The 13,318-nt window shown below is 34.7% G+C and overlaps 1 protein-coding gene across 3 annotated transcripts in view; it reads left to right on the top strand.

Annotated features, from left to right (window-relative positions):
- Positions 1 to 9,679: 9,679 nt before the first annotated feature.
- The window catches only part of LOC129928043 (14 kDa phosphohistidine phosphatase-like), an 81,327-nt gene continuing 77,688 nt past the window's right edge, over positions 9,680 to 13,318 (top strand). Inside the window, exon 1 of one of the 3 annotated variants that reach the window (XM_056040030.1) lies at positions 9,680 to 10,084. Coding sequence is in view for 1 of the 3 variants with exons in the window: in XM_056040029.1 (XP_055896004.1) it covers positions 11,831 to 11,880 (50 nt within the window). In the remaining 2 variants the exon portion in view is untranslated. Of the gene's footprint in view, positions 10,085 to 11,665; positions 11,881 to 13,318 lie in introns of those variants that run through there. The other 2 variants (XM_056040031.1, XM_056040029.1) reach the window with 2 other exon arrangements.

Raw genomic sequence — 13,318 nt, 5'->3', positions numbered from 1 at the left:
AAACTGATGAAAAATTACTAGATTACTCTCCCTTGAAAGGAGTGATTCTACTTTGGATAAATGTTTGTTAACCTTGAATTTATTTGTTGCCTTTTTCCATAAAGTTATTTTGTATGGCGAAGATACTATGAGAAACAACAATAAAAACACGCTCCAGACATACACTAACAAATGGTTGTGTCATATAATTGGTATCATATGACCTAAAAAAAATATCTATCTACAGCCTATAGGAAACAACTCATAAAACACCAAGGAAAAAACGATGCAAATGAGGTTGGACTGGGCAGACTATGCGAACAACAGCAGACATTGCAAGACTGGCTCTAGAATGAAACCCACAGAAGAAGTGCAAGGCTGGGAGACGAAACCCACAGAAGAAGTGAAAGGCTGGGAGACTAAGTCATAAATGAATAATATGCCTATCGGTTGACCAAGAAGCAAAGATGCCAGGATGGACATGGACCCAACTAAAGGCCCAGAACAGAGTCCGATGGTGAAGTGCTGATGTTGCGGTCCTATGCTCTCTGTGAATAGAAAGCGCCAAGAATAAAACATAAGCATAATGTGTAAAATATATAGATGTAAGTCTACTAGATCCTAACAATAAAGTGTCAACATAAGGTGAGAACAAAGGCTGAACTGAAGAAAGATTCCACTTATTATTCTAGGGCTACAACCGATTCGGCGCAGGAGCTCAAAAAGGAAAACTGATTCAACTCATTTATGCGAGCATTATCAATTCATTAACGTAGCCTGGGGCCGAAATGAACCCCCCCCCCCGCAGCGGGGGGGGGGGAGGAATTTAGTGACTGATTTTTTGCTTTGATTTTGTTTATTTTAGGTGAGATTTTAATACTAAACCATCACTTGCCCCAGCACAACCAAGAGGGTTTTGAGTTTAAAAAAACCCTACCAGGGGTTTTTGAGTTTAAAACCCCCTACCTGGGGGGTTCGAGTTTAAAACCCCCTACCAGGGGGGTTCGAGTTTAAAACCTCCTACCAGGGGGGTTCGAGTTTAAAACCCCGGATAATAAAAACAAAGCAAATAATACACTCAAAATGTTATGAGTGCTAGTCATAGGGGGTTTGAGTTTAAACTCCCCTACAGTGGAGTTTGAAGTAAAAAATAACCTCTTCAATATAAAAAAAAACATTTGCTCACTCTAAAATCTATGAGCGTAGCCAAAAGGGTTTTAGTTTAAACCTCCCGCCAGCGGGATTTGAAGCTAAAAAATACATCTTCAGTGCAATCAAAATGCTATGAGCGTTGCCAAGAGGGATTTGATGCTAAAAAATTACCTCTTCAATATAAAACAAGATTACAAAGAGAGTTTGTGTTGCCACACAAATTCAGAGGCGGCCCCCGTGGGAGACGGATCCCTGTCGGATCCGCATATTCGCTGGTCGACTGAGGATAGCATCGAGCAGGGTATGAAACCGAGACTGTAGAAATAATCAGTTCTGCGCGCTAACCGCACGACCATGCATTGCTCTTAATCTAATGACAAACTGGTTACAAACTAATAGCCTACTATTGATAATATACCTACACATTACGGAATGATAACTATATAATACCGGATATGTACAATATGTCAGAAGAGCGATTTTAGATAATCTTTTGGTATTGAGCATTTTCATTTAGGCCTAAATGGAACTAGAATGAGGATGTAGATCTATCTAAATTAAACTACTAATTTAGCACTCTCAATATCTATATCTACTAGATCTAGATCTAAAATATATATTTGGGATAATGTAGATGTAATTTAGATAAGATTTATATAAAAAACACACTAGATAATCAATTAATAGACTAATTGCAAAATCTAAATATTAAAATAGTAGATTAGTTTTAGTATTTTATAACATTGCAATATTGACATATTGACAATCAAGACTTTAGAAAAAATCTACACTTTAAGCCTAGAAATTAAAATTATAGATCTTAATCTATTAGTCTAAATCATGGCTGTCTGGTAGTGCGGTTTGCGCGCTGGACTGTCGTTTTGATTCATCGATGGTCTCAGGTTCAAACCCTGCCCGCTCCCATCCCCGTCGTCCTACGGGAGGTTTGGACTACAACTCTGAAGGAACATCTAAATCTAGCTCTAGTGTAAGAAAAAAAATCTAGATCTAGTGTAAAAAATCTAGCTCTAGTGTAAAAACAAATCTAGATCTAGTGTAAAAAATCTAGATTAGATCTAAATCTAGCTATTATGTCTTTAAAATGCGAGTCACATTATCTTATCTTATCTTATATAATACAGACGTTACTTCAAAAAAGAAGATGATTACGTCCTACGCGTCACGTATTTAGTCATGCATATTAACCAATGACTTAAATTCTGCCAAGTCACTGGTTTTCCTGGCTAGCTCAGGCAACCCATTCCATGCTCTAATAGGACTAGGGAAGAAGGAGTATTTGTACAAATTTGTCCTAGCATATGGGACGAGGAATGTGCCTTTATCTTTGTGTCTTTCAGAGTATTTTATTAAATTTTGTTTTTGTAGTCTAAATCATGGCTGTCTGGTAGTTATCATTACGAGGTTTAATAAACATTACTATACCGAGTTGTTTTAGCATTAAACGAATTTATTCTATATGACGTCAAAGGAAAAAAATCCACTACGTCACACGGTCTAGTTAGACTAAAACATTTCATCTATACGAGCAGCTTGTCGAGTGTTCATAGACATTGGTGCACCGAGTGATTTCTTTTAGCATTTCATTTAAAGAATAACTCCATATGACGTCAAAGGAAAAAAATTCCATTACGTCACACGTCCTAGTTAGTCCATGGTTAGACTAAAAAATGTCTTCTATACGAGCAGCTTCTCGAGGGTTCATAGACATTGGTGCACCGAGTTTGTTCTTTTAGCATTGCATTTGATGGGCTATAGTTAGACTTTATATATATATATATATATATATATATATATATATATATCATGGGCGTAGCCAGGGGGGGTTCTTGGGGTTCAAACCCCCCCCCCCCCGAAATGAAATCCCCCCCCTTAGGGGGGGGGGTAGTTGGAATTTAGTGACTGATTTTTTGCTTTGATTTTGTTTATTTTAGGAGATTTTAATACTAAACCATCACTTGCCCTAGCACAACCAAAGGGCTTTTGAGTTTAAAACCCCCTACCAGGGGGGTTCGAGTTTAAAAACCCCTACCAGGGGGGTTCGAGTTTAAAAACCCCTACCAGGGGGGTTCGAGTTTAAAACCCCTACCAGAGCGGTTCGAGTTTAAAAACCCCTTCTAGGGGTTTTGAGTTTAAAAACCCCTACTAGGGGTTTTGAGTTTAAAACCCCCTACCAGGGGTTTTGAGTTTTCAACCCCCTACCTGGGGTTTTTGCAGTCTTCTATAAAACAAAACAAAAAAAAATGCAAACGAAAATTCCCTAATTCCAAGAGCACAGTTAAGGAAGATTTTGATTTTAAAACCCCGTCTAAAATTTACGATAAACCCCCTCTTTAATATAAAAAAAGCTAATTACGCACTCAAAATGTTATGAGCGTAGCTAAATGGGTTTTGACTCAGTTTTGAGTTTAATACCTCTTTAATAATAAAAAAAAAGAAAATTATACACTAAAAATGTTATGAGTGTAGTCTATGGGGTTTTGAGTTTAAACTCCCCTCCAGTGGAGTTTGAAGCTAAAAAGTGCCTCTTCAATATAAATAAAAGAAAATTACTCACTCTAAAATCTATGAGCGTAGTCAAAGGGGTTTTGAGTTTAAACCCCCCGCCATCTTCAGTGTAAGAAAAAAAGCAAATTACGCACTCAAAATGCTATGAGCGTTGCCGAAAGGGGTTTTGAGTTTAAACCCCCATTCAGAGGGTTTTGGTGCTAAAAATACATCTTCAATATAAAAAAAAAGCATATTACACACTAAAATTATTTGAGCGTAGCCAAGCCAATCGGGGATTTTGAGTTTCTTCTACAGATGGCTTTTTTTTTTAAAGTTTAAAACCCCTCCAGATGGTTTTAAGTCTAAGATTCCCCTACAGAGCATTTTGAGGTGGAAAACCCCCAACAGAAGATTTTGACGATAAAACTTTTCTTTTCGATATAAAATCTAAAGCAAACTACAGTCACTTAATTCCAAGAGCGTATTCAAGAGAGGTTACAAATTTTTACCAGTGGCAGGGCTCCATTAATAAACTGCAGTGAATAGTCATCTGCCGAAATTGAAAAACACTAAATGTGGCTCAACAAAGATGGCTAAGACAGATTTTAGGAGTCAGTTATAGAGATCGGATCTAAATCAAGGAAATCCTATGCCGAACTGGGAGTCGACCCCTTAGTAAGATTGTGAGAGAACGACGCATGAGGTTTGCGGGATATGTTCTCCGACAAAATGAATTACGCATAAGAAAAGTTGCAATGATATCCTAGTACAACTTGACGCCACTCATTCATGGAGGTCCTCATGGTAGGTGGGAAGAGGCTTCAGACATTACCAGTGACAGATTTTTATGGAAACTGCTTGACGTCAAATGCTCCGAACGGCGTGGAGGGTCTAAGTCAGTAAGAATAGCACATTAGGTTTTTGAAATAAAACTTTTTAATATCATTAAAATGGACTGTAGATACCTCAGAATATGCATTTTGTTGGCTTTCAATACCAGAAATAGTGCTTGGCGGCGGGGCTTCGCCCCGCTCTGGGAAGCTCCTGGCGCTCCCCTAGACCCCCTTGCTAGTAATGGCGGGGAGTCAACAATTTTATGGAAACAGCTTGATGGCAAATGCGCCGAACGACGAGGGAGGGTCTAAGTCAGTAAGAATAGCACATTAGGTTTTTGAAATAGAACTTTTTAATAGCAGGAAAATGCACTGTAGATACCTCAGAATATGCATTTTGTTGGTTTTCAATATCAGAAATAGTGATTGGCGGCGGGGCTTAGCCCCGCGCTGGGGTAGCTCCTAGCGCTCCCCCAGACCCCTTTGCTAGTAATGTCGGGGAATCTACAATATTTTCACTAACTCATGGAAGAACCTATTCTAGGGCACAATAAACGTCTTCCGATAGAATGAAGGGTCAGAATGTAATACATATAATTTTTCTTCGCGGGCCCCCCCCCCAACCCCCCCCCCCCCCGAAAAAAAATCCTGGCTACGCCCATGATATATTTATATATATATATATATATATATATATATATATATATATATATATATATATATATATATATATATATATATATATATATATATATATATATATATATATATATAAAAGGATTAAAGACGCTTTTTTTGTCTTGTTTTGTTTGTCTGTCCGTTATGTTAATAGCGAGAAAAATAAAAGACTAAAAGCTATTGAAAATCTGATTAAAATTAATTTCCCTTCCGAAACATCGCATTAGTTTTAAGTTTCTATAATAGATTGTTCCGGATGTTTATATATTTATAGTGAGAAAAAAAAAAGAATTCCAGATTAATCAAATGCCGTTAATTAAATTTCTGGGATGGTCTGTTATGAAAATTTGATGTACCATACCCTTATGGAAATTTTATCATACTTTGGTGTTAGGAAGTTGTTTTCCTTAAAAATCAGAGCATAATATTAACGATAATTAGATTTTTTTAACGTTTTAGATAGAAAGTTAAATGCAGTGTAAGAGAGAAGTGCGATTTTACATAAATAGAGTTAAACTATTTTTCATAAAAAATCCGGAAGAATCAATTTTCGTAAATTAGAAAATTATTTGTTTTATTTATTAGAAGAGGGATTTCAAACATTTATTAGCGTAATTTGATTTTTCATATAAAATTCTGATCATTTTTGGCGACGATTTGTAAGAAAATTAAGGTAATGTAGGTCGATTTCTTTATCGAAAAAAAATCCGGAACATTCTTTACCTATTAAACAACTTTTATTATGTTTCGTCAAGAAAATTAACTGTAAAATAAGTCTAAAAATTTATTTTTAATAATCGTTTCTAGTAAATTACTTTCTTATTTTAAAATCCTGAATAACCTATTGTCGATATTTTTGAAAAAAATATAATTATTTGAAATAAATTTGTTTTTTATAAAACAATATCCGGAACAACTTTATAGTTAATGAAATATAAATCAGTATAGATATTTTTATTTAGCATTTATATGCTATTTACAATAAAAAACCGGAACAATATATTAAAGATCATGTGTTTCTTGCAACGTTTAAGCATGGAAATAAAATCTACTATAACTTAGAAGAGCAAACAAATATTCATTGGCATTGATTTGTTTTTCACAAAACCTCCGGAACAATCTATTATAGATACTTTAAACTATTGCAATATTTCTGAATGAAAAATTAAAAATTAAATCAGATTTACAATAGCCTCTAGTGTTATTTGTTAATCTAATCGTGACGGACAGACCGACCAACAGACAAAACGCACAAAAATAAGCTTCTTTTATTGGGATGGGGGCACTAAAAAAAAAATAAAAAAAATCTGATTTTTTAAAAAAGTTTAAGGAATTGGTTTAGCGCTAGATCATGTTGCGACGTTACGCTACTGCACGAAAGTCGCTGCTTTAAAAGTTCATTTTAAAAAATGTGCATGATATTTACATACAAAGTGCATTATTAGCCTTTATAAACAAACAGAATTTTTTTCTTTTAATTTTAGCAGCTAGTTAACCAGAAAAAAACATCTTTAAGTACTATTTATATTTGTTGTAAACATTTCCTGTACATTTTAAAAATATATTTGACTTAGTGATACTGAAAATACACAAAAATTGTTCATCTTTGTTAGCATATTGTAACATTGCCTCCCTTACATTTACGTAATTGTTTTAGAATTGGTGTATTTTTATGAAAAAATCGCTTGCATAATTAATTTTATAAATTAAATGGTTTGCTTTTAGAAAAACAAAAGTAGCCGTTGCATCTAAACTTTTCAAGCCGGATTTAATGATGAAATAATATTTTTCATATCTCTTCTAGTTTTCGAGATCTGAGTGTGACAGACGGACAGACAGACAGACGGACATTTTGCACAAACCTAATAGCGGCTTTTTCCCCTTACGGGGGCCGCTAAAAAGCAAATTACACACTAAAATTATTTGAGCGTAGCCAATCCAATTGGGGGTATTGAGTTTAAACCCCTCTTCTACAGATGGCTTTTTTTAAGTTTAAAACCCCTCCAGATGGTTTTGAGTTTAAAATCCCCCTACATAGAGCTTTTTGAGGTGGAAAACCATTATCTTCAATATTATTCTAAAGCAAACTACAGTTACTAAATTCTATTACCGTAGCTAAATGGGGTTTTGAATTAAAAAAAACAAAAAAACTCCAAAGATTTTTTTTAGTTTAATGACAGATGATTTTGACGATAAAACTTCGCTTTTCGATATAAAATCTAAAGCAAACTACAGTCACTTAATTCCAAGAGCGTATTCAAGAGAAGTTACTTATTTCTACCAGTGGCGGGGCTCCATTAATAAAGTGCAGTGAATAGTCATCTGCCGAAATTGAAAAACACTAAATGTGGCTCAACAAAGATGGCTAAGACAGATTTTAGGAGTCAGTTATAGTGATCGGGTCTAAATCAAGGAAATCATATGCCGAATTGGGAGTGGACACCTTAGTAAGATTGTGACAGAGCTTCGCATGAGGTTTGACCGTTTGCGGGACATGTTCTCCGACAAAATGAATTACGCATAAGAAGAGTTGCGATGAAATCCTAGTACAACTTGGCCCCACACATTCATGGAGGTCCTCAGAGCAGGTGGGAAGAGGCTTCAGACATTACCAGTGACATATTTTTGTGGAAACAGCTAGACGGCAAATGCGCCGAACTTCGCGGGAGGGTCTAAGTCAGTAAGAATATCACATTAGGTTTTTGAAATAAAACTTTTTAATAGCAAGATAATGCACTGTTCCCTAGACCCCCTTACTGGTAATGGCGGAGAATCTTTTTTCCACTAACTCATGGAAGAACCTATTCTAGGGCACAATAAACGTCTTCCGAAAGAATGAAGGGCCAGAATGTAATAAAGATTATGTACACACACACACACATAAATACATATAAATTTTTTTTTCGCGGGGGGGGGGGGGGGGTTAGGGGCGGAGGAAAAATTCTCCCCAACCCCCCCCCCCGAAAAAAAAATCCTGGCTACGCTTAGACGGTATCAAAGAGACTTTCAAATAAACTTATTTTTAGAGTAAAAGTTTTTTTTGTTGTTTATCTTAGAGACAGGATCGGACTGGTGTCAAAATCGGCCCGGGAATTTCTATACAATCCGGCCCACAAATTGTTTGCCACATGATGGGCATCCAATCATACATGTCTTCAAGAGCATTGTGTGAAGTTGAATAATATATCGAAAGAAGTAATTTTAAGCCATATGAATAAATTATTAGATAATAAGCTCTATTACTGCATGAATAAAGTATTAATGAATAAAGTATAACACTTGGAATTGAGAATCTCTTAATGTTAAAAAATTCCTGCTACCATATACATTAACATATACATGGTCTAGACATTCACATTCAAGGCATCTGAAGATCCTACATCAACGAACATATTGTTAAGGATTCAATTTCACTACTTGACATTTCGTTCTTATGCATATGGACTTCAATTTACAAACACAACTCTTCATCCTCCATTATTTTATATTATTTCACAAGGCCATGGGGGCACAGTGGTAGAGTGATTGAGCGCTTTATTTCCGAACCTGGGGTCCTAGGTTAAAAATCTCGGTGAAGACTCTAACGATTACCTGACTATAGTTGAGGAAAGTATATATATCATGGGCGCAGTCAGGAGGGGGGGGGTTCAAACCCCTACAGATGGCTTTTTTAAAAGTTTAAAACCCCTAAAGATGGTTTTGAGTTTAAAATTTCCCTTTTAGTGACAGATTTTTGTGGAAACAGCTTGACGGCAAATGCGCCGAACGGCGCGGGAGGGTCTAAGTCAGTAAGAATAGCACATTAGGTTTTGGAAAAAAAAATATTTAATAGCAGGAAAATGCATTGTAGAATCCTCAGAATATGCATTTTGTTGGCTTTCAATACCAGAAGTAGTGCTTGGTGGCGGGGCTCCGCCTCGCGCTGGGGGAGCTCACAGCGCTCCCCCAGACACCCTAGCTGACAATGGCGGTGAATCTACAATCTTTTCACTAACTCCAGGAATAACATATTCTAGGGCACAATAAACGTCTACCGAAAGAATGAAGGGTCAGAATGTAATAAAGATTAACTACACACACACACACACACACACACACACATACATACCATTTTTTTTTCGCCGGGGAGGGGGGCGGAAAAAATCCCCCCCCTGAAAAAAATACCTGGCTACGCCCATGCTAGATTGGATTGATCTAGGGACACACGTAGGACTTAATCATCTTTTTTTTTTTAAAGTTACGTCTGTATTTTATAAGATAAGATAAAGCAAAACAAAACATTACTAATAACTATATAATATTTTGTGCATGTATAATTTTTTCCCTTCCTCCTACCTTTCATCAAGGTGAGTAATAGTGATGAAAGTGGAGGGGAGGTGTTATTATCAGCGGGCCTCGTCGTGCGCTGAGTAGCTTGATGAGTACGTACCTATTCCACCGCATCATGCCTCTCCCCCCCCCCTAAGTTTCCTCAAGTCTGATGAAGGGGTGACTGGGGTAAGTAATGCGTCCTCATTTGTTTCTAGCCAGGTATTTCCAACTCGACTAGCCTATAACTCACGCGGGCTGCGAAACTGCGTGACTGGACGGTATAGTTTCTAGAATCGAACTAAATCAAATTCTCTGGATTATGTGCGTAAAATTAAAAAAAAAATCATTCAGGTGTAAATAGAACAGCACATTGGGCCTACACTACATATCATAATTGCATCTGTACAATTCTTGAAGGAAAAAGGTGCATGCATTTTATTGGACAACTTACTGTATTTTTCACCAGGAACGCTCACTGCACGTGATTTGAATTTATCGATAGCAATTCGTTTGTTCCTCATCCACCCCGTTTGAATTCAGGTAGAGGAGTGGAGCACCAGAGTTGTTTTTCTTCTCTTTTTGTTTACGTGCTTGGATATTTGTAAGCCAAGAATTTGTTTCAGGTATGTTAACGGAAGAGGATTTAGAATCTAGGACATTTCATTCAATCATATAAATCATATTAACTATGTCTGTCTATAGACTCTATATCTATCTAGATCTAAAATTTATTTTCCCAATATTTGAATATAGGCCTACTAAAGTCTTTATGTAGCGAATATCCTGGTCTATCTTATATATTTTTTAGTTTTTTTTTTTTTTAATGGGTTCAGTGTATTTTATTAACTTGTATTAACCTAGAATTCTAGATCTAGCTCTTGATTTATCTTTTATTCAATACTAATCCTATAAGTACTGACCATAGAAATATACTCTAGGTAGATCTATAGATCCATATTCTATATTAAGAAACACAACTAATACAACTAATAGGACTAATTGATGATTTCTCAAAAGGTTTAGATAATAGTGAACAAATAGATGCTATCTTACTAGATTTTTCTAAGGCTTTTGACAAAGTTCACCACCATAGTTTGCTTAAAAAATTAAAATATTTCGGCATTAATGGTCCACTGCATCAGTGGATCAAAGACTTTCTGATAGGGAGAGAACAAACTGTAATAATAAATGGCTCTAAATCAACACCGATAACAGTAAACTCAGGTGTACCTCAAGGAACAGTCTTGGGTCCTTTACTATTTTTAATTTACATAAATGATTTACCAAATTGCATTACTTCAGGAACAAAAGTCAGATTATTTGCAGACGATTGCATAATATATAGAACAATAAAAACAACACAAGACACAGATATTTTACAAAGAGAATTAGATGAATTACAGAAATGGGAATCAAATTGGAGCATGTCTTTCCACCCAGAAAAATGTCAGTTGTTAAGAGTAACAAAAAAACTAAAACAAATTAATTCCACTTATCTTATTCATGGCAAACCAGTAACACAGACTAAAAACGCAAAATACCTAGGTGTTATAATAAATGAAAAACTGTCATGGAATCCACATATTGATGAAACTACAAAAAAATCAAACAAAGCATTAGGATTTATTAAAAGAAATTTCTATAAATCAAATAAGAACATAAAACTAAAATGTTATTTAACCTTGGTTAGGCCAATAATAGAATATGCATCCTCTGTTTGGGACCCCTCAACTCAAGAAAACATTAAGAAACTAGAACAGACACAAAATAGAGCAGTGCGATTCATAACAAACGAATATTCACATTTGACTAGAGTAACACCTTTAGTAAAATCACTAAATTTAGAAAGCCTTCAGGACAGAAGGCTCAAAAGTAAAGTAGCAATCATACATAAAACACTGAACCATAATCTTCAAATACAAAAACAAAATTTAATAAAATACTCTGAAAGACACAAAGATAAAAGCACATTCCTCGTCCCATATGCTAGGACAAATTTGTACAAATACTCCTTCTTTCCTAGTGCTATTAGAGCATGGAATGGGTTGCCTGAGCTAGCCAGGAAAACCAGTGACTTGGCAGAATTTAAGTCATTGGTTGATATGCATGACTGAATGCATGACGCGTAGGACGTAATCATCTTCTTTTTTGAAGTAACGTCTGTATTATATAAGATAAGATAAGATAAGATTTTGTCCAAAGATAAAAAGAGATCTAAGACCATGAAACTAGACTGTACGTGTCTTTAAGAAATGTCATAATAATTGACTAAACATTCAGTATAGACTCGAAGTTGTACATTAAAGTAAACTTACTGGGCAGGTGAGTGTAAACCTGTTCATGTTGTTTTTATTTTTATACAAAAGTTAATGTTGAAGCTTCGTTACATATCTAGATTTAGATCTGTAGAAGTGTACAAGTAAGTAATATAAGACACGTCTAATAGTCTAAATGACTATAGATAATAGATATATATATAGATTATATTTATAGTCTAAATGACTATGACTATAGATCTAGATCTAGATAATAGATATAATATAATATTAATTATAATTTATATTAGACTAGAATTGACTAGATCTAGATCTAGATCTATAATATTTAAATATTATTAATATTATTATATAGTCTATACTAATCTAATAGTGTAGATTCACTGTAGATCATTATATTTTTTATAGATCTAGATCTACTCTTGGTAGTTGCACCAAAAAATTTAAATTGATCCTATACCAACAAATTTGAACAAATGTATAATACAATCAAGAATGAAAGAGGATGAAAAATGCTTTCCAACAACACCAAATTTATTATGCTATGATTTATGCTATGATTTAAAAAAAAATTAAGTTTGTCCGAAGCGTCCTGACATCCTATGGACTTTATTATTATTTATTATTATTATTATATAGATCTAGAATCTAGAGAGAAATAAAAAAAAAAAAAGTGTTCTGAAGCAAATTTTTTTTTAATGTGAATATTTCAAAAACTATCGTGAACACATAGACAAAAGTATATATCAAATTGTACAGTTTTAAAGGAGGAATTTTAATTTATAAGTGGCAAATCAAAATGAAATTAAAATTTTAAAATATCATTAGTAAATTACGAAAAAAATAAAATTCTAGTACCTGAAAAAAGTGTGCTAAGTTTTAAAATATCATTGACTCGTTTAATCATAATAAATTTGGTAAAACTTTACATCGAAGGACCCTAGTTTTTCAGGTCAATTATTTGGCAGCTGTCTATCCGCACGTATGATGACGTACTGACATGACCTCACCTGCTCGCGCGCAGAGCGCGCCCGGTCACTGCCCCCTCTCTCTCTCTCCTCTTTTAGTACGTTAAATCGTAGATCTATGTAATATAGATTTAGATTTTTTTGTACAAATTATTCTTGGAATAACTATTAATGTTGAGGTGGTATTTTATGTTTTTAATTGGGGAATTTTAATTAATATATTATTAATTAATTATAGACCTACGTATCTTTGCTAAAAAAATAATATTATAAATCTAATCGTGTGTTAACTGTTTTTTTTATTTTAAATACGTTTTGAAATACATTTTTTTCTGCCCTCGTTTTTTTTTTAGAGTATGTAATCTTATTTTTCTACTTTAAAAATAGGCTATAGGCTATACTAATACTAGATTATACTAGATCTAGATCTAGTACTAACTTTTACTAGTCTAGAAGAGTTGCTTCTTCTTCTCTACAAGTTCTTCTTCCCTAGTTAGTGATAGTGACAGTTAGTGCTATTAGAATTAGAGCATGGAATGGGTTGCCTGATTCAGCCAGGAAAACCAGAATGCTGTCAGGTGTGTTTTGTTCGGGTTCATTTAGGGTATATGAT

Source organism: Biomphalaria glabrata, chromosome 9, assembly GCF_947242115.1.
Source record: "Biomphalaria glabrata chromosome 9, xgBioGlab47.1, whole genome shotgun sequence".
NCBI classification, from domain to species: Eukaryota; Metazoa; Mollusca; class Gastropoda; family Planorbidae; genus Biomphalaria; species Biomphalaria glabrata.
Note: the sequence above shows the minus strand (reverse complement) of the source record. Positions and strands in the feature narration are given on the sequence as shown.